Source organism: Lissotriton helveticus, chromosome 1_1 (genome assembly GCF_964261635.1).
Source record: "Lissotriton helveticus chromosome 1_1, aLisHel1.1, whole genome shotgun sequence".
NCBI lineage: Eukaryota > Metazoa > Chordata > Amphibia > Caudata > Salamandridae > Lissotriton > Lissotriton helveticus.
Genome location: NC_136057.1, coordinates 2,145,935,350 through 2,145,953,723, shown reverse-complemented (window position 1 = coordinate 2,145,953,723; position 18,374 = coordinate 2,145,935,350). Strand labels below are relative to the sequence as shown.

General features: G+C 43.5%; 1 protein-coding gene across 5 annotated transcripts in view; it reads right to left on the bottom strand.

Moving 5' to 3' along the window:
* Positions 1-18,374, bottom strand: part of LOC144776709 (retinol dehydrogenase 8-like) — a 234,220-nt gene that overhangs the window by 49,275 nt on the left and 166,571 nt on the right. For all 5 annotated transcript variants that reach the window (XM_078659282.1, XM_078659283.1, XM_078659281.1 and 2 more), the window contains one exon: positions 10,331-10,510. In XM_078659282.1, coding sequence (XP_078515408.1) covers positions 10,331-10,510 — 180 coding nt within the window. The remainder of the gene's footprint in view (positions 1-10,330; positions 10,511-18,374) is intronic.

Here is an 18,374-nt window from a genome sequence, read left to right as displayed (position 1 = left end):
GTGGTGCACAGTGCAGCACGCCTACCAGTTGGATAATAAAGGAGAAATGAAAACATTTCTTCTTTTAATGCCTGCTTTACAGCATTGTTAATTTTTGGCGCTAAACCGTGTCTACTAATGTTAGTAGATCGGGTTTAGCGTCAAAAAGCATAGAAGCCCATGTACCACCCATGTAACCCCCCTTAAGGCAAAGTAATGCCTTAAAGCAGTGTTTTGCGCTGCTTTGCATTAATTTTCCATACAAATCAACACTAATACCAATTAGTGCTGGTTTGTTAATCCCCAAATAGATCCTCCATTGGAATGGCGTTACAAAAGTAATGCTAATCTGACCTTAAACCTTTGTGAATCTGGGCCTAAGTATTTACTTTTCAAAGTGTTAGACAACTTCTGCCCAATTAAAAAATCTTAGGGTAAACAGTGTAATGTACAAACCTGTAATTGTGTTTACACCTGTGTGTAATTACAACATTTTGTATAGTTGCATATCTGAATTAATACGCACTTATATAGCGCATGGCTACCCAAGGGCATCCCAGCGCATATATCCAAGCAGGACTGAGGATACAGGGTTACACTTGTACATATGTATGCTGTTTGTTCATTAATCATGTCTACCCATCAATATTCCACTTTCTAGGATGAATAAATTCAAGCCACCTGCTTTTGTGCTGTCTGGGTGTTCGTCCTACAGAAAAGTGCAAAAGATGCCATTTGTTGTCACTTTTTTCACCTCTCCATCTCTCATTTCTTCCCTAAACTCTTCCTTCTCTACAGGCACTTTTTCTTTTTTAGTGTTCTAAGGTACAGTCACCCTACAGAATTCACATCTAGGTGGGTAACCCTCAATAAAATTCCTGGGAGGCACTATATTTCCTTTCACCCCTTACCAAAAGCCTCACAATGGGCTCAGTGGGTCAGAAGGTCCTATTTAGCAAGCACTTGTATCTTTGTAATGCACCTATTACAAATATAGAAGGGAGGTCATGGATGGGTTAGTGACTGCCCAAGGTTTGTGTTTGTGGTCAGTGATGTGCATTACCTCTTCACAGCCACATTTAACAAGATGACATTAGTTTGAAGACGAATACTTTGCCATAGTTGGCTAGAGTCCTCTCCCTTGGCAGTTCTTGATGTACAGATTGACAGGGAGTCCGCAGCTACCAAGAATACACGTTGAATGGGAGGATGGCCGAGCAGCGGGAAATGTTCTCAGATAGGTGGAGGCGTCAACAGTATAGGAAAGTATCTCAGTTTGGTTTTGTATTTGCAGCATGCTGAGCAATACTTAGTTTTACTCTGAGTGTTTCTGGGTACAAAGAAAATGTTGTAGCTACCCACACCCACATTTAAGAGAGGATTTCCAGCTCTTTTAATTGCTTGTGGTACCAATTCCATTTTGTCAGGGCTCTATGGAAATTGGCAACAGTGGAGTGTACAGCCTACTACTACTCATGTATCTGATAGTTTCCCGGTTGTGATTCAACACCTTCATTGCAGTTTTCAACCCTCAAAGCATCCGTGAGTATTTTGACTAAATTGATAACTTTAGCAATTTGCACAATTTTCAGAAGCTTCAGGACAGAAGATATTGGAACAATGGAGCCAGTGTTCATCATCTTTCGTATCGGTTTTGCTTTTATTATGCATGTGTTTCATACTAACAACCTTCAAATATGAAAATGACCAAACTTCAAGTTGACCATACTTGTCTTCATACTCTACCACCTATATGATGACAGCACTTGCCCTGGCTTCACACTAGCTTCAGAAACAGAGTCTTGCTTGCTGTTGACCCACTCTCCAAAGGAACGATAAGTATAGCCACAACGCGGCAGCATCCTTTGTTGGCTGCTTCTCCAGGTTTTGTCTTATAAACATGCTGTATCACATACAAATATTTTTTCCAAAGAAAGACCCGGTCACTGTTTTTGTTCTGCACCTTTATTTTTTAGAGCAGAGTGTCACCCTAAGGTATTCAATCCTTGGGCGCTTTACTTGTTCTTTATAGGATATTGGAAAGTAAGTTTTTTAACCATATTTAGAAAAAAGTCCGAGGTTTACTCGTTGTCCTGCACAGAGGCATGTATTTACAAGTGCTGAAAAACAATTATTTACAAGTGTACAAAACAATTATTGCAATACAAAATACAAACATTAAATACTTTTGACCGTTTTTGCAAACATCTATCCATAAATCAATATTGTCACTTCTCGTGATAGTACCCTATTCACTACTTCAACCAGGCCACTATGATACAACTTTTACTACAAGTCTGGTCTGGTATCGCAGAGGCATACAGTTCGTTTTTTGTTCACATCGATTCATGTGACATATTTAACAAGCCTTATGCGAGAAAGAAAACATTCGGAATTAAGGCGAATGTGTGGGAAGCCGACGCATTTCCGAGTCCGTATTTTACTTATCGGGCTCTTCTTCAGGGCTTTGGATTGGGTACCTGTATGGATGTAAACGAATGGACTTTAGTGTGGGACCTTCATGTACATCGTCACTAGTTTATTCGATTTTAAAGTTTATTATTACCTTATTGTGGAAATGTATGCAGATTTGATCCGTTTCTTAAGGGATCTTGGCTGAAATACTTTCCTGTGTTCTGCAATACAAACAATTGAATTGTTTATATTTGTTGTTCACAGGGACTATATGACCGTTACTCTATAGGAATTTTTGGAATATAACTCACGTAATTTTCGTGCAATACATGTCTTCCAGTCTGTACTTCTTATTGTTTGGTTTGGAAGTTCATTAATATCTGCAATAATAATTGAGCATTTTTTAATTTCACTCACTGTGAAATCTGCAGGTAAAGCTCGTAGGCAAGCAGCCAAAGTAACGTGCACTTACTTAATGTTGGTTACCATGGCGCGGAGCACCGTGCTTTTCCCAAGAAGGGGGAGGCGCCACCTCTTTTACTTTGTTTGTGAATCGCCGTTCATGCTGCAGGGGTAAGGAGGATTTTAATTTAGCATGATGCGTTTCCCGCATTTGTAATGAATCTTATGCGTTGTTTACCAAAATGCCGTGCACTTACTTCATTCAAATCGCAAACATGCCGGGCGCCGGGCTTTCGGTGGGTGGGACGCTACCTTTTTTCAATCTCCTTCAAAAAATGCCACGTGTGCTATGGAGGCAGAAAAAAACTTATGTTGAAGGATTTGTCCCCTGTACAATAATACTATTTTTGGCGGGCGCGTACGGCGTTTAACTGCAGTATTCAAGGTTGGTGCTTCTGTCTGCCACAAGTTCACTCGTGTGAGTGATTATTGCGATCATATGACTTCTTAAGACTAGACATGTGACTTAGCGCTTCTGGGACATGCAGTCCAGAATTTGGATTAGTCCGTGAGACATTTTGTGAGAAAAGACAACTTTTTGCAGTGATCAGTGTTACATTTGACCTGTTTACTGATTGTAGCATTCTCCATATTCATTCAAACCTGTACTCACGCAGTCATATTTCAGAATCAGATATGCTTCTCTCTTTAATAGTAGTGCTTCAACGTTTCCTCCTCGAGGTGGGGCTTTTATCTTTGACAGTACTGACCATTTTAAGTCTCTTTCTGAGTGGCCTTGGTCTATACAGTGTTGGACCATTGGTGCGTTCAGTACCTTTTGTTTGATCCTTGATCGATGTTGGGCCAATCTTTGTGCAATTTGTTGTGTGGTTTTGCCAATGTAAAGTTTGTCGCACGGACAAATGATTACATAGACGATGTTTTTACTTTTGCAATTAGTGAACTCAATATGTGTCCATCTAATGGTATTGTGTTCAAACAAGGAGCCTTCAATGGTGCTTGCGCACGATATACAGGTTCCACACTTATGATGGCCCATCACTGGATCTAACTTCCATAGTGTGCGTAAGTCACTCTTCGGTTGAGAGATGCCTAAGTCAGCCCTGATTATTTGCTGTCCTATGTTCTTGTTTTTTCTCAGTGCAAACATCGGTTTGGGAAATGGAATATTCAAATTTGACAATAAATGCCAGTTTTTTAAGATTATTGATTTGAATTTGTTGGTGAGTGGGCCATATGTGGTCACACACACCAATTGTTCTAGTGGCTTTTTTTCTTTTTTCACTAGTAAAGTTTCCCTGGGCGTAAACCAAGCGCGTTTAGTCGCGTGTTTTAACATTTTTTTGGGGTATCCTCTTTTGGCGAGTTGGTCACACAACACTTCTGCATTTATTAGATAATCCTCCTTTCTCGAGCAATTACGTCTGATTCGTAGCAACTGACTTTATGGTAAATTTTGTTTCAGACTCTGTGGGTGGAAGCTCCGGTAATGGAGGATGGTGTTTTTGTCTGTTTTTTTACGATATAGAGTTGTAGCCAACTCACTGTTCTGATGAAATACTTCTACGTCAAGGAATGTTAAGCGTGTATTACTGCTAGCCATGCTGAATTTTATATCTGGGTGTCTGTTGTTCAACCACTCATGAAACTCAGTCAATTGTGTCTCGGTCCCTCTCCACTGGCACCAGACATCATCAATATAGCGATACCATCTGACGATATGTATGCTATAAGGATTGTTCTGGAAGATGAATCGTTCCTCATATAGTGCCATGAAGAGCACCGCCATCTCTGGGGCATAAGGACACCCCATGGCGGTGCCCTTCACCTGCATATAAAAAGTGTCCATAAATCTGAAGAAATTTCGTTTTAGTGCCAGACTCGCCAATTCAATTATGAATTTTGTTGGGACTCTATGGGGTCTGGGCCTTGTGTCTAAGAAGAGTTCAATGGCTTCAAGTCCCTCCTCTTGGGGAATTTGTGTGTATAAGGAATTGACGTCAAATGTCACCATTAGCTCTTGTTGATCGTCAAAAGGTAAGCCTTCAATTTTGGTGATAAAGTCTGCTGTATCTTTTATATACGACCTGACATCGCACATGAATGGTTTCAGGAACACATCGACATATTTAGCAAGAGGCTCTAAGATGGAATCACACCCGGAGACTATTGGTCTTCCGGGGGGCTGTTGTAAATTTTTGTGTACTTTTGGTAAGAAATAAATTACCGGTACTCGCGGATTTTTCTTACTCAAGTAGTCAAATTCTTTTGGGCCCAATATGCCATCATCCAGACCTTGTTTTAATTTTATTTGAATTTCATTTTGAATCATATTGGATGGGTCTTCAGTTAATTTCCTGTACCATTCCGTGCTTCCTATTTGACTATTTGCCTCTTCTACGTATTTTTCTTTTTGCCATAGCACTAGGGCGCCCCCTTTATAGGCCGGCTTGACCACTATTGATGTATCTGCACTGAGTTGTTTAATGGCTAACTGTTGGTCTTTTGTGATTTTTTTTAAGATAGTGCCTTTGTTTCCCTAACTGCGTGAGTGAGGAAAGAACTACTTGTTCGAATGCTAGAATTTGTTTTGGAACCATTTGGGATGTAGGAGTGAAAGACGACTTATTTGAGAGATTTGATGGTTCTGATATCCTATTGTTCTCTTTGTCATGAAAAAAAGCTTTCAATCTGACTTTTCTGAACAGATCTTGTGCTTCTATTTTTAACTTGACAATATCTGTATTTGTGCTGGGGACAAATTTTATCCCGAGCTCAAGGACAGATGTTTCCTCAGTGGTAAGTATTTTTGAAGAAAGATTTATGATGGAAGACTCTTTTATTGTTTGTAGTAGTTCTTGTTGCGGGTTCTCATGTCCCATGTTTGCGGTGGGGGTTTGAACCTGACTCTGCCTCTCCCCTCGCCCTTGTCTAAAAAAGTTAAGTTAAAAATAGAAGCACAAGATCTGTTCAGAAAAGTCAGATTGAAACCTTTTTTTCATGACAAAGAGAACAATAGGATATCAGAACCATCAAATCTCCCAAATAAGTCGTCTTTCACTCCTACATCCCAAATGGTTCCAAAACAAATTCTAGCATTCGAACAAGTAGTTCTTTACTCACTCACGCAGTTAGGGAAACAAAGGCACTATCTTAAAAAAAACATCACAAAAGACCAACAGTTAGCCATTAAACAACTCAGTGCAGATACATCAATAGTGGTCAAGCCGGCCGATAAAGGGGGCGCCCTAGTGCTATGGCAAAAAGAAAAATACGTAGAAGAGGCAAATAGTCAAATAGGAAACACGGAATGGTACAGGAAATTAACTGAGGACCCATCCAATATGATTCAAAATGAAATTCAAATAAAATTAAAACAAGGTCTGGATGATGGCATATTGGGCCCAAAAGAATTTGACTACTTGAGTAAGAAAAATCCGCGAGTACCGGTAATTTATTTCTTACCAAAAGTACACAAAAATTTACAACAGCCCCCCGGAAGACCAATAGTCTCCGGGTGTGATTCCATCTTAGAGCCTCTTGCTAAATATGTCGATGTGTTCCTGAAACCATTCATGTGCGATGTCAGGTCGTATATAAAAGATACAGCAGACTTTATCACCAAAATTGAAGGCTTACCTTTTGACGATCAACAAGAGCTAATGGTGACATTTGACGTCAATTCCTTATACACACAAATTCCCCAAGAGAAGGGACTTGAAGCCATTGAACTCTTCTTAGACACAAGGCCCAGACCCCATAGAGTCCCAACAAAATTCATAATTGAATTGGCGAGTCTGGCACTAAAACGAAATTTCTTCAGATTTATGGACACCTTTTATATGCAGGTGAAGGGCACCGCCATGGGGTGTCCTTATGCCCCAGAGATGGCGGTGCTCTTCATGGCACTATATGAGGAACGATTCATCTTCCAGAACAATCCTTATAGCATACATATCGTCAGATGGTATCGCTATATTGATGATGTCTGGTGCCAGTGGAGAGGGACCGAGACACAATTGACTGAGTTTCATGAGTGGTTGAACAACAGACACCCAGATATAAAATTCAGCATGGCTAGCAGTAATACACGCTTAACATTCCTTGACGTAGAAGTATTTCATCAGAACAGTGAGTTGGCTACAACTCTATATCGTAAAAAAACAGACAAAAACACCATCCTCCATTACCGGAGCTTCCACCCACAGAGTCTGAAACAAAATTTACCATACAGTCAGTTGCTACGAATCAGACGTAATTGCTCGAGAAAGGAGGATTATCTAATAAATGCAGAAGTGTTGTGTGACCAACTCGCCAAAAGAGGATACCCAAAAAAAATTTTAAAACACGCGACTAAACGCGCTTGGTTCACGCCCAGGGAAACTTTACTAGTGAAAAAAGAAAAAAGCCACTAGAACAATTGGTGTGTGTGACCACATATGGCCCACTCACCAACAAATTCAAATCAATAATCTTAAAAAACTGGCATTTATTGTCAAATTTGAATATTCCATTTCCCAAACCGATGTTTGCACTGAGAAAAAACAAGAACATAGGACAGCAAATAATCAGGGCTGACTTAGGCATCTCTCAACCGAAGAGTGACTTACGCACACTATGGAAGTTAGATCCAGTGATGGGCCATCATAAGTGTGGAACCTGTATATCGTGCGCAAGCACCATTGAAGGCTCTTTGTTTGAACACAATACCATTAGATGGACACATATTGAGTTCACTAATTGCAAAAGTAAAAACATCGTCTATGTAATCATTTGTCCGTGCGACAAACTTTACATTGGCAAAACTACACAACAAATTGCACAAAGATTGGCCCAACATCGATCAAGGATCAAACAAAAGGTACTGAACGCACCAATGGTCCAACACTTTATAGACCAAGGCCACTCAGAAAGAGACTTAAAATGGTCAGTACTGTCAAAGATAAAAGCCCCACCTCGAGGAGGAAACGTTGAAGCACTACTATTAAAGAGAGAAGCATATCTGATTCTGAAATATGACTGCGTGAGTACAGGCTTGAATGAATATGGAGAATGCTACAATCAGTAAACAGGTCAAATGTAACACTGATCACTGCAAAAAGTTGTCTTTTCTCAAAAAATGTCTCACGGACTAATCCAAATTCTGGTCTACATGTCCCAGAAGCGCTAAGTCACATGTCTAGTCTTAAGAAGTCATATGATCGCAATAATCACTCACACGAGTCAACTTGTGGCAGACAGAAGCACCAACCTTGAATACTGCAGGTAAACGCCGTACGCGCCCGCCAAAAATAGTATTATTGTACAGGATACAAATCCTTCAACATAAGTTTTTTTCTGCCTCCATAGCACGCGCGGCATTTTTTGAAGGAGATTGAAAAAAGGTAGCGTCCCACCCACCGAAAGCCCGGCGCCCGGCATGTTTGCGATTTGAATGAAGTAAGTGCACGGCATTTTGGTAAACAACGCATAAGATTCATTACAAATGCGGGAAACGTGTCATGCTAAATTAAAATCCTCCTTACCCCCGCAGCATAAACGGCGATTCACAAACAAAGTAAAAGAGGTGGCGCCTCCCCCTTCTTGGGAAAAGCACGGTGCTCCGCGCCATGGTAACCAACATTAAGTAAGTGCACGTTACTTTGGCGGCTTGCCTACGAGCTTTACCTGCAGATTTCACAGTGAGTGAAATTAAAAAATGCTCAAATATTATTGCAGATATTAATGAACTTCCAAACCAAACAATAAGAAGTACAGACTGGAAGACATGTATCGCACGAAAATTACGTGAGTTATGTTCCAAAAATTCCTATAGAGTAACGTTCATATAGTCCCTGTGAACAACAAATATAAACAATTCAATTGTTTGTATTGCAGAACACAGGAAAGTATTTCAGCCAAGATCCCTTAAGAAACCGATCAAATCTGCATACATTTCCACAATAAGGTAATAATAAACTTTAAAATTGAATAAACTAGTGACGATGTACATGAAGGTCCCACACTAAAGTCCATTCGTTTACATCCATACAGGTACCCAATCCAAAGCCCTGAAGAAGAGCCCGATAAGTAAAATACGGACTCGGAAACGCGTCGGCTTCCCACACATTCGCCTTAATTCCGAATGTTTTCTTTCTCGCATAAGGCTTGTTAAATATGTCACATGAATCGATGTGAACAAAAAACGAACTGTATGCCTCTGCGATACCAGACCAGACTTGTAGTAAAAGTTGTATCATAGTGGCCTGGTTGAAGTAGTGAATAGGGTACTATCACGAGAAGTGACAATATTGATTTATGGATAGATGTTTGCAAAAACGGTCAAAAGTATTTAATGTTTGTATTTTGTATTGCAATAATTGTTTTGTACACTTGTAAATAATTGTTTTTCAGCACTTGTAAATACATGCCTCTGTGCAGGACAACGAGTAAACCTCGGACTTTTTTCTAAATATGGTTAAAAAACTTTCTTTCCAATATCCTATAAAGAACAAGTAAAGCGCCCAAGGATTGAATACCTTAGGGTGAAACTCTGCTCTAAAAAATAAAGGTGCAGAACAAAAACAGTGACCGGGTCTTTCTTTCGAAAAAATATTATATGTTGTCCTACCCGGCCACAGTATAGGACACAACCCCATGTGTAATAAAGTATCACGTACAAAAGCATCAACAAGTGTCGCACCAAACAACATTCTCTAAACGCTCACCTCATCGGATGGCCAATTGAATACAACACAACGGGACAGTCTCTGGCTCAAATCAAGAAATGCAAAAAGGTTACATCAAGAATCACACCTTGTCTCCAAGTTTCTGCACCATGCACTGCCCCGTGCATCAGGCTTGCACAATTACTCATGCCGCTCAGAAAGGAGTTAAACTCACTCATTCAAGGAGAAACTCAGTCATCACTGATAAGCGCCATCCCACCTCCACCTGCGATAGGGCCTGGAAGTCTTCGTCTCTCTTCAGCTACTATTACACATCCTCTTGCACGGTTTCCTCCCCATTCTATATTTCTTTCGTAGGTTCTACTACTGCCGCGTAGAGCTGCTGCTCCCTATCTAAATTTGCCCTACACCCCTACATACAAGTATACAAAATCTACATTAAAAAGCAAAGCTTGTCCGAATTTTGGGATACTTTATCTGAGATCACCCACCACTATTTGTTTTCTCTCTATTATTAATTCTGGAGGATGTAAATTGGTACAGGAGGACTTCCTCATGAAGAAACCTTCATCTCTTGATAAATCCTATGATCCTGAATAAGAAATGCAATGTAGAATGCAAATAAACATTTTCAAACTAAATGAGTAATCACGCAAAACAAGTCCTAGCATGTAGCGCCTAGAAAAATACAAAATTAAAAAGAATTATTAGCTTGCGTGCACTTATCTTCAATGACAATCACGCCACAAAGTCTCTAACAGTAAATAATGTTCTTCATAAGCAGAAAAAATACAACAAACATGGTTAAAAAAATAAGCAAATTAAAGAGGGATTTTTAGCCATACCTTGGATTCCCATGACACTGCTTATGATAACAATGTGTCCGCTTTTTCTTTTCTTCATATCAGGTAATATCTCTTTGAGCAGCCTCACCAAGCCAAAGAAGTTGGTGTCCATCACAGATTTCATCTCTTCTATTGTTTGACATTCGATGGGTCCAATAAGCCCAACTCCAGCATTGCTGACTGTGAACCAAGAAGATGTCAGTGTAGTCCACACCAAAGCAGCCCAGGGGTAAATAATGCAGTCATTCCGGTGAGTTCGGGAAAATCTGTTTCATTCTTGGTATTGAAAGGTCTACCAGGGAACCTTTTCAGGGTTCTACTTCACTACTTTTTAATCGACTGGAAAACACATGATTGTGGATAAGTTGAATGAGATTTACACCACCCATCTTACTTTTCAGGAAGCTTTGTGTCCCTCTATTATTTCATTTACAAAGACTCTTCGAAAGATAGGTCGAGTATTTTTTATTCGTTTTCAGTAAACAGTAACATCTGAATTATATGACAAACAGTTAATCTGACTCTGTGAGTAAATAAAGTGTATTATTGAATTGGACATCAAATTAACTAAAATGGCGCATACAGAGGAGGAGGCATTGAGCCCCTTATAACTGCTGATGGTGTAACATAGTTGACAAATTCTCCCATCCTTACTCCCTCAATGTCATCCTGTTTGCTGCTGAGGGGTAGGTGTTGGGCAAAGACTGCAAACCACAGAAAGTATCTTTCTGCAACTGCATTCTTGACCCATAGTATAAGGGATCATGAAAGCAGTGGCTGGTGTACCCAAGGGCAAACCTAGGTTAACAGCTGCTGATCCTGCCAACCTAATTCACAACCAGGTTTATCAGTCAATTATTCGCACCCAGAGCATCTGTTTAAAAACCTATGTCATGTTTTTGATTCTCATGTTATGTGACATTAATATCATATCTAAAACTATTCATTTCAGGTTAGTAATGTAAAAATAGAAAACAATGCAAAATTAAGAAAGTTTATACGTTTTTTTAAATACGGTTAAATGGTTGGTAACAGAATCCTCAAACGTTTGGCATTGTCTATGAAAAACTCACAAAACCTGCACTAAAATCCCTTAAGGCCTTGCAGAGCACAGATTCTCGCCCAGTCTTGCCCCGCTGGTTGGGGCGCGGTTGCTGTGCCCTGGCCCCATTTCATGATGACATCTCAAATCAGTAAGTCATGGGCACCTCCACCTAGGATCCATGGGACCTCCTAGAGGCCATACTCAGCAAGGTCGGGCCTTCTCACCTGGGAGAAGGATCTGAGCGGTAGAGCAGCTTACTGCCAAAATGTGTATAGTAATATTGGGGAAGATGATTGTGTTTTCTTGAACCCATGTTTGCCCAACATCCTTATGCCAGCTGGAGAAAAACGTTTACATAGAATCCATTGAGACAGCGCCCGAGCTTTCTGGTTTAATAGCCTGCCAGCTGAAACTGCCCTACAGCCCAGCCTCCACTCCTCATGATGCTAAGACTCCCCAGAGCAAGGTCTCTGCCTCCAAAGGAGGCAAGGGCTTCGCGCCTCAGGTGTCGCCCTACAAGCATCTCAACCAGCAGCAAAGCTCATGGTTTGTCTGCAACACTTTCTACCCGCAGTCAACATCAGCAGCCTCTTGTGTAAATGTCCCAGAGAGACATGACTCACACATGACTTCCAGATAACTAGAATCAGAGTCACCATTTTTAAAGATTATCTTTCCACGTCTTTTACTCTCTTATTAACCAAAAAGCAGGGGAGCACACCAATCCCATCCTGGTCAAAGCCTCTGCGCAAGGAGACGTAAATTCAGATTCATTCCCCACATTCACACACTGCTGCGCTGCAAGAGTCCAGCTCTCAAGAGGCTAATAAGGACCCCCCCCCGACCTCGCCACTTCGATTGAGCATGTCAATGATGCATAATACCTTTCTGGAGCCAAGATCCATGTGGCGAGGGTGGTGAGCCCATTGCTCTCTCCAGCAAGCTTCAGGCGCTATTTTTATTGAATGTACAGTCCCTATGCCTCTGGTGAGCTCATAGAGCCTGGGAGGATTAACATATTGGCATTAGCCATGCGGATAACCACTCTCGCCTTCTGGCCCAACAGTCCCCAAGCAGATGTCCTGAGGGCAAGGAAATACTGTCAAGAAGGCAGAGCTCCTAGATCCACCGTCTAGATGGTCCCATCATTTGGTCACCTAGATGGCACAGCCACTTGAAAGCACAGTCTGGTGCAGCAGCCTGTTTGAGGGCCAGGGTAGACGACCCATCAGCCACTGCGTGCACAGGATAGCTCCCCTCCTGGTGTTGATGCACTTGCTTCTGCCTCCACACCCTCACCCTGGGAGCTGGCTCATCATAACTAATTTGAAGGGCAGGTCCCCACATTTAGCACACTGACATGACCCAGGCGTCATGTAGTAACTCGAGAGACCTGGTGCTGCATCCTGAGCCCAAGACAAGCCTACGAGTAAATATTTCCTTCAGTGGCAGCAGAGGTGCACTAATGAACAGCTTTGAACAAAACCCTGGCTCAGAAAATGGCTTTCAATAGATTGCAACAGGGTAGCTGCTCCTCTACGTTCAAATCCCTGACCAATAATCATGTTTTTTCTGAATGATTCAAGACCAAATTTCCCATGAATGGGTTTCAGTCTACCAGGCAACCAACGTTGCCTCCATGTTGAATTATTTGGCAGATGGCAATAAACCCTCACGTTTATTGTGATCCATACAAATCTATAGAGTTCACTGCCATGTTTGCTGGATCCCTCAAGTTGGAGAGCGGAGTAAAAGCTTGTCGGTGGACATAAGGTCCCCAGTCACCCTGACTGCATTTACTCCGTCTGCCAAATACTACCCATAGTCAGTCAGGGTGCGTGAGAGCACAGTTCAATGATTGGGTGCTCTGTACTTTGCTAGAAATAAAAGTGGACCACTTGACCATTGGACGATTAAACCATAATAAACTCCAAAATGCACACTTTAGGTATGTGTCCTGGATGGAGCTAGTGACTGGAATGCATGTCTTCAGCTGTGGATCCTCATCACCGCACATTTAAGACTTCTTTCCTGGTTCACTTTCCTGGCATTCCATGGGAGTGCATATGGCCTCTGTATTATGAAGGCACATGACTGTTTAGTTACTCACAGTCTATGAACCCTGAAGGCCTCTCTCTCCTGCAGTGGGCATCTAGATGTATGCCATAAGCATAGAGCTAGGACACAAAGTCAGAGGGGCTTATTGGCAAGCCTCTTAAGCCGCTGGCACATTACATTTTGATGCACCGGCGGCGCAATGTGCTGGCCCATATTTACAATGCCATGCAAAGCCACCCTGTGTGGCTTTTCATGGCCTTTTCATGCATCACTTTGCGTGCCAGAGCCGTGCCATGGGTGTTGCTGTGGGTATTCCCATGCAACACCCATGGATTCTGCCGCATTCCTAGATTCACAACATTTCATAAACCTGGGAATGCGTCAGAATCCTACGCCTCCCCAGAGGAGGCATATGGAGGCGCAACGAAAGAGGAGGAGAAATAAAAGTATTTCTCCTCCTCTTTCTAAGCATGCTGCATTCTGCAGCACACATAGAAAGAGGAAAACACCATCAATGATTGTTTTTGTGCGGAAAGGTGTCCCTTCCTGCACAAACACAATCATCCCTCATTTTAAGTCTGGTCGGCAAGGTGAGGGGCAGGATTTGTTCAGCAACAGATGGTTTTAATATGAGTTGATGTGGCTGAATATACTTACCAACACCAATGGATAGAGTTAATGTGATGGTTCATTGACATGTGGCAAGCACAACACTTAATAATAAATCTAACATAGCTAAGAATGTGCATAAAATATTTAGGTTGAAAAAAAGCACAGCCATTGAAATTGTGCTGCTGTGCAATTTTTCGCATTATTATGGACCTGCCTCATTTGCCACATATTCCATTATATGTTGCATAATCTGCAGATTTTAACAAAAAAGAAATGTTGTTTGTTGCTCAAACGGTTCTAAACTCACTAAATTTGTAGCAAATTGGTACTTATGAGGAGTATTTATGAAACAAAAAAAGGAGTATCCCGAACAGAAAATGAGAAGAATAGTCTGGAGGGTAGACCTTTTGGCAAAAAGGAAAAGTGTATCCTTTTATTTAAAACCCCTCACTCACCAGCCTAGTGGTGACATGCTTCATCATCGGGGTCCACCCTGGTGGCCTAGCGTCACCAGGGTGTGCTTCGACACCTGAATTACAGTGGAGCGGGTTGTGACTGTAAGTGCAAAAGAAAATATGTTAAAAATTGTCCTGGTTTAACTCAAAAATATAATTTTATTGTGGAGCAACTGAACAATGTTAAAAAATAGATAGTGGCGAGATGCTGGTAGGCAAGTTACGACCGAATCATCTCTATATGTGTTGGTGTGTATTGGTCGACATGTTTCTACCAATGGGCGAGTGCCCGGTATTCCTCAGGACCAAAAGACAGGTAGACGGAAGGTGTGGGCCCCCTAAAAGGCACACCCTATCCTGATCCCCTGTTAACCCACAGGCAAATTGCTAGGGGTGTGTGTGCTCAACTAAATAAGTGAGCAGGCAGAAGAAAGTTGTACTGCCGAGCAGGGAACTATGGCAGTAGGTTACATCTTGACCGCTTCACCGGCCAACTAATATGTTGCCCTCATGTGAAGAGCCTACCCCCTGCCCGATGAAGCACCTAAGAGCCCTTATTTAAGTCTCTTTTACAACTTTCTTCTGCCTGCTCACTTATTTAGTTGAGCACACACACCCCTAGCAATTTGCCTGTGGGTTAACAGGGGATCAGGATAGGGTGTGCCTTTTAGGGGGCCCACACCTTCCGTCTACCTGTCTTTTGGTCCTGAGGAATACCGGGCACTCGCCCATTGGTAGAAACATGTCGACCAATACACACCAACACATATAGAGATGATTCGGTCGTAACTTGCCTACCAACATCTCGCCACTATCTATTTTTTAACATTGTTCAGTTGCTCCACAATAAAATTATATTTTTGAGTTAAACCAGGACAATTTTTAACATATTTTCTTTTGCACTTACAGTCACAACCCGCTCCACTGTAATTCAGGTGTCGAAGCACACCCTGGTGACGCTAGGCCACCAGGGTGGACCCCGATGATGAAGCATGTCACCACTAGGCTGGTGAGTGAGGGGTTTTAAATAAAAGGATACACTTTTCCTTTTTGCCAAAAGGTCTACCCTCCAGACTATTCTTCTCATTTTCTGTTGGGGATACTCCTTTTTTTGTTTCATAAATATTCGCACCAGGGGAATAGGAGTAATCCTGGTCTCACTTGTCAGTGGACAATCCCTTACTCTCTCTTTTGATTCCAATACTTATGAGGAGTAACCTATGCCAGGACAGTGTTAGCAAGTGTACAAATGACAAAATAATGAAGTAAAACTATGAGAAAATGTGCCGAATTACACTGCATAATATGTCTTTTTGCTACATAATTTAGTAAATTCTGTCACATAATTTGGCCCTCTCCTGCCGCATAATTCCAGTGCTTGTGATAAAAAGTAATAATTAGCATTAAAACAGTGTAAACAAGAAGCCTCAAGTAACATAGGAACTGGGAGCCTGATTCACAGAAGTAATCTGAGACGAAAGTCTAACTTTACGACTTTTGGTATTCACAAAGGGCATTTAGCTTAGACCAAAAGTCTAGCTTTACTACTACTAAAGTTAGACGTTTGATCTAAGTTTGGACCAAAAACTTAGACCAAGATTCTAACTTTAGTAGTATCAAATGCCCTTTGTGAATACCGAAAGTCGTAAAGTGAGACTTTTGTCTCAGATTACTTCTGTGAATCAGGCCCACAGGGACCAGGGTGGGAATGTCTAAGCAGTGAAGGCTGGCGGTGTGTATGCCTGGTGGAAGCGTGCACTGATGTCTGGTGGTGTGGGTGCCTGGTGCAAGCATACAATGACGGCTGGTGGTGTGTGTGTGCCTGGTGAAAGCGTGAATTGATGGCTGGTGGTGTGTGCCTGGTGGAAGCATGCACCGACGGCTGGTGGTGTGTGTGCTTGGTGGAAGTGTGCACTGATGGCTGGTGGTGTGTGTTCCTGGTGGTAGCGTGCACTGATGGCTGGTGGTGTGCGTGCCTGGTGAAAGCGTGCACTGACGACTGATGGTGTGTGTGCCTAGTGGAAGCAGAAGCATTCACAGTGATAGAAGACACAAATGAAACTGATGAAGAGGAGGGGGAGAAGGGAGGGGGATTGGGAGCAGAGGAGCATGATTCACAGCTAGAAGACACAAATGAAGCTGACCAGGAGGGAGGGGGAAAAGGGAGGGGGTAGTGCAAACAGAGGAGCCTGATTACAGCAATAAAAACACAGATGGCAGCTGTGCACGTGCACGAGCTCGGGAACGCAAGCTGTAGGCCAGCAAAAGCCTCTGGTGGCTCTTTTGAAAGCCTTTTAATAAATGTCTCGAAGAGTGCACTGACGGCTGGTGGTATGTGTGCGTGGTGGAAGCATGCACTGACGGCTGGTGGTGTGTGTGCCTGGTGGAAGCATGCACTGACAGCTGGTGGTGTGTGTGCCCCGTGAAAATGTGCACTGACGGCTGGTGGTGTGTGTGGCTGGTGGAAGTGTGCACTGACGGCTGGTGGTGTGTGTGCCTGCTGGAAGCGTGCACTGACGGCTGGTGGTGTTTGTGCCCGGTGAAAGAATGCACCGACGGCTGGTGGTGGTGTGGTGTGTGCCTGGTGAAAGCATGCACCGACGGCTGGTTATGTGTGACGGCTGCTAGTATGTGTGCCTGGTGAAAGTGCGCACTGACGGCTGGTGGTGTGTGTTCCTGGTGAAAGCGTGCACTGACGGCTGGTGGTGTGTGTGCCTGGAGGAAGCGTGCACTGACAGCTGGTGGTGTGTGTGCCTGGTGGAAGGGTGCACTGATGGCTGGTGGTGTGTGTGCCTGGTGGAAGGGTGCACTGACGGCTGGTGGTGTGTGTGCCCGGTGAAAGCGTGCACTGACGGCTGGTGGTGTGTGTGCCCAGTGAAAGCGTGCACTGACAGCTGGTGGTGTGTGCCTGGGGGAAGCGTGCACTGAAGGCTGGTGGTGTGTATGCCTGGTGGAAGCATGCACTGACGGCTGGTGGTGTGTGTGCCTGGTGGAAGCATGCACTGACGGTTGGTAGTGTGTGTGCCTGGTGAAATCGTGCACTGACGACTGGTGGTGTGTGCCCGGTGGAAGCGTGCATCGACGGCTTGTAGTGGGTGACGGCTGGTAGTGTGTGTGCCTGGTGAAAGCATGCACTTACGCCTGGTGGTGTGTGTGCTTGGTGGAAGCATGCACTGACGACTGGTGGTGTGGGTGCCTGGTGGAAGTGTGCACTGACGGCTGGTGGTACGTGTGCCTGGTTGAAGCGTGCACTGATGGCTGGTGGTGTGTGTGCCTGATAGAAGCATGCACTGATGGCTGGTGGTGCGTGTGCCTGGTGGAAGCGTGCACTGACAGCTGGTGGTGTGTGCCTGGTGGAAGCATGCACTGAAGGCTGGTGGTGTGTATGCCTGGTGGAAGCATGCACTGACGGCTGGTGGTGTGTGTGCCTGGTGGAAGCATGCACTGACGGCTGGTGGTGTGTGTGCTTGGTGGAAGCATGCACTGATGACTGGTGGTGTGTGTGCCTGGTGGAAGCGTTCACTGGTGGCTGGTGGTGTGTGTGCCTGTGGAAGGTTGCAATGACGACTGGTGGTGTGTGTGCCTGGTGGAGGCGTGCACTGATGGCTGGTGATGTGTGTGCCTGGTGGAAGCGTGCACTGATGGCTGGTGGTGTGTGTGCCTGGTGGAAGCATGCACTGACGGCTGGTGGTGTGTGTCTGGTGGAAGCTTGCACTGATAGCTGGTGGTGTGTGTGCCTGGTGGAAGTGTGCACTGATGGCTGGTGGTTGTTTGTGCCTGGTGGAAGCGTGCACTGACGGCTGGTGGCGTGTGTGCCTGGTGGAAATGTGCACTGACGGCTGGTGGTGTGTGTGCCTGGTGGAAGCGTGCACTG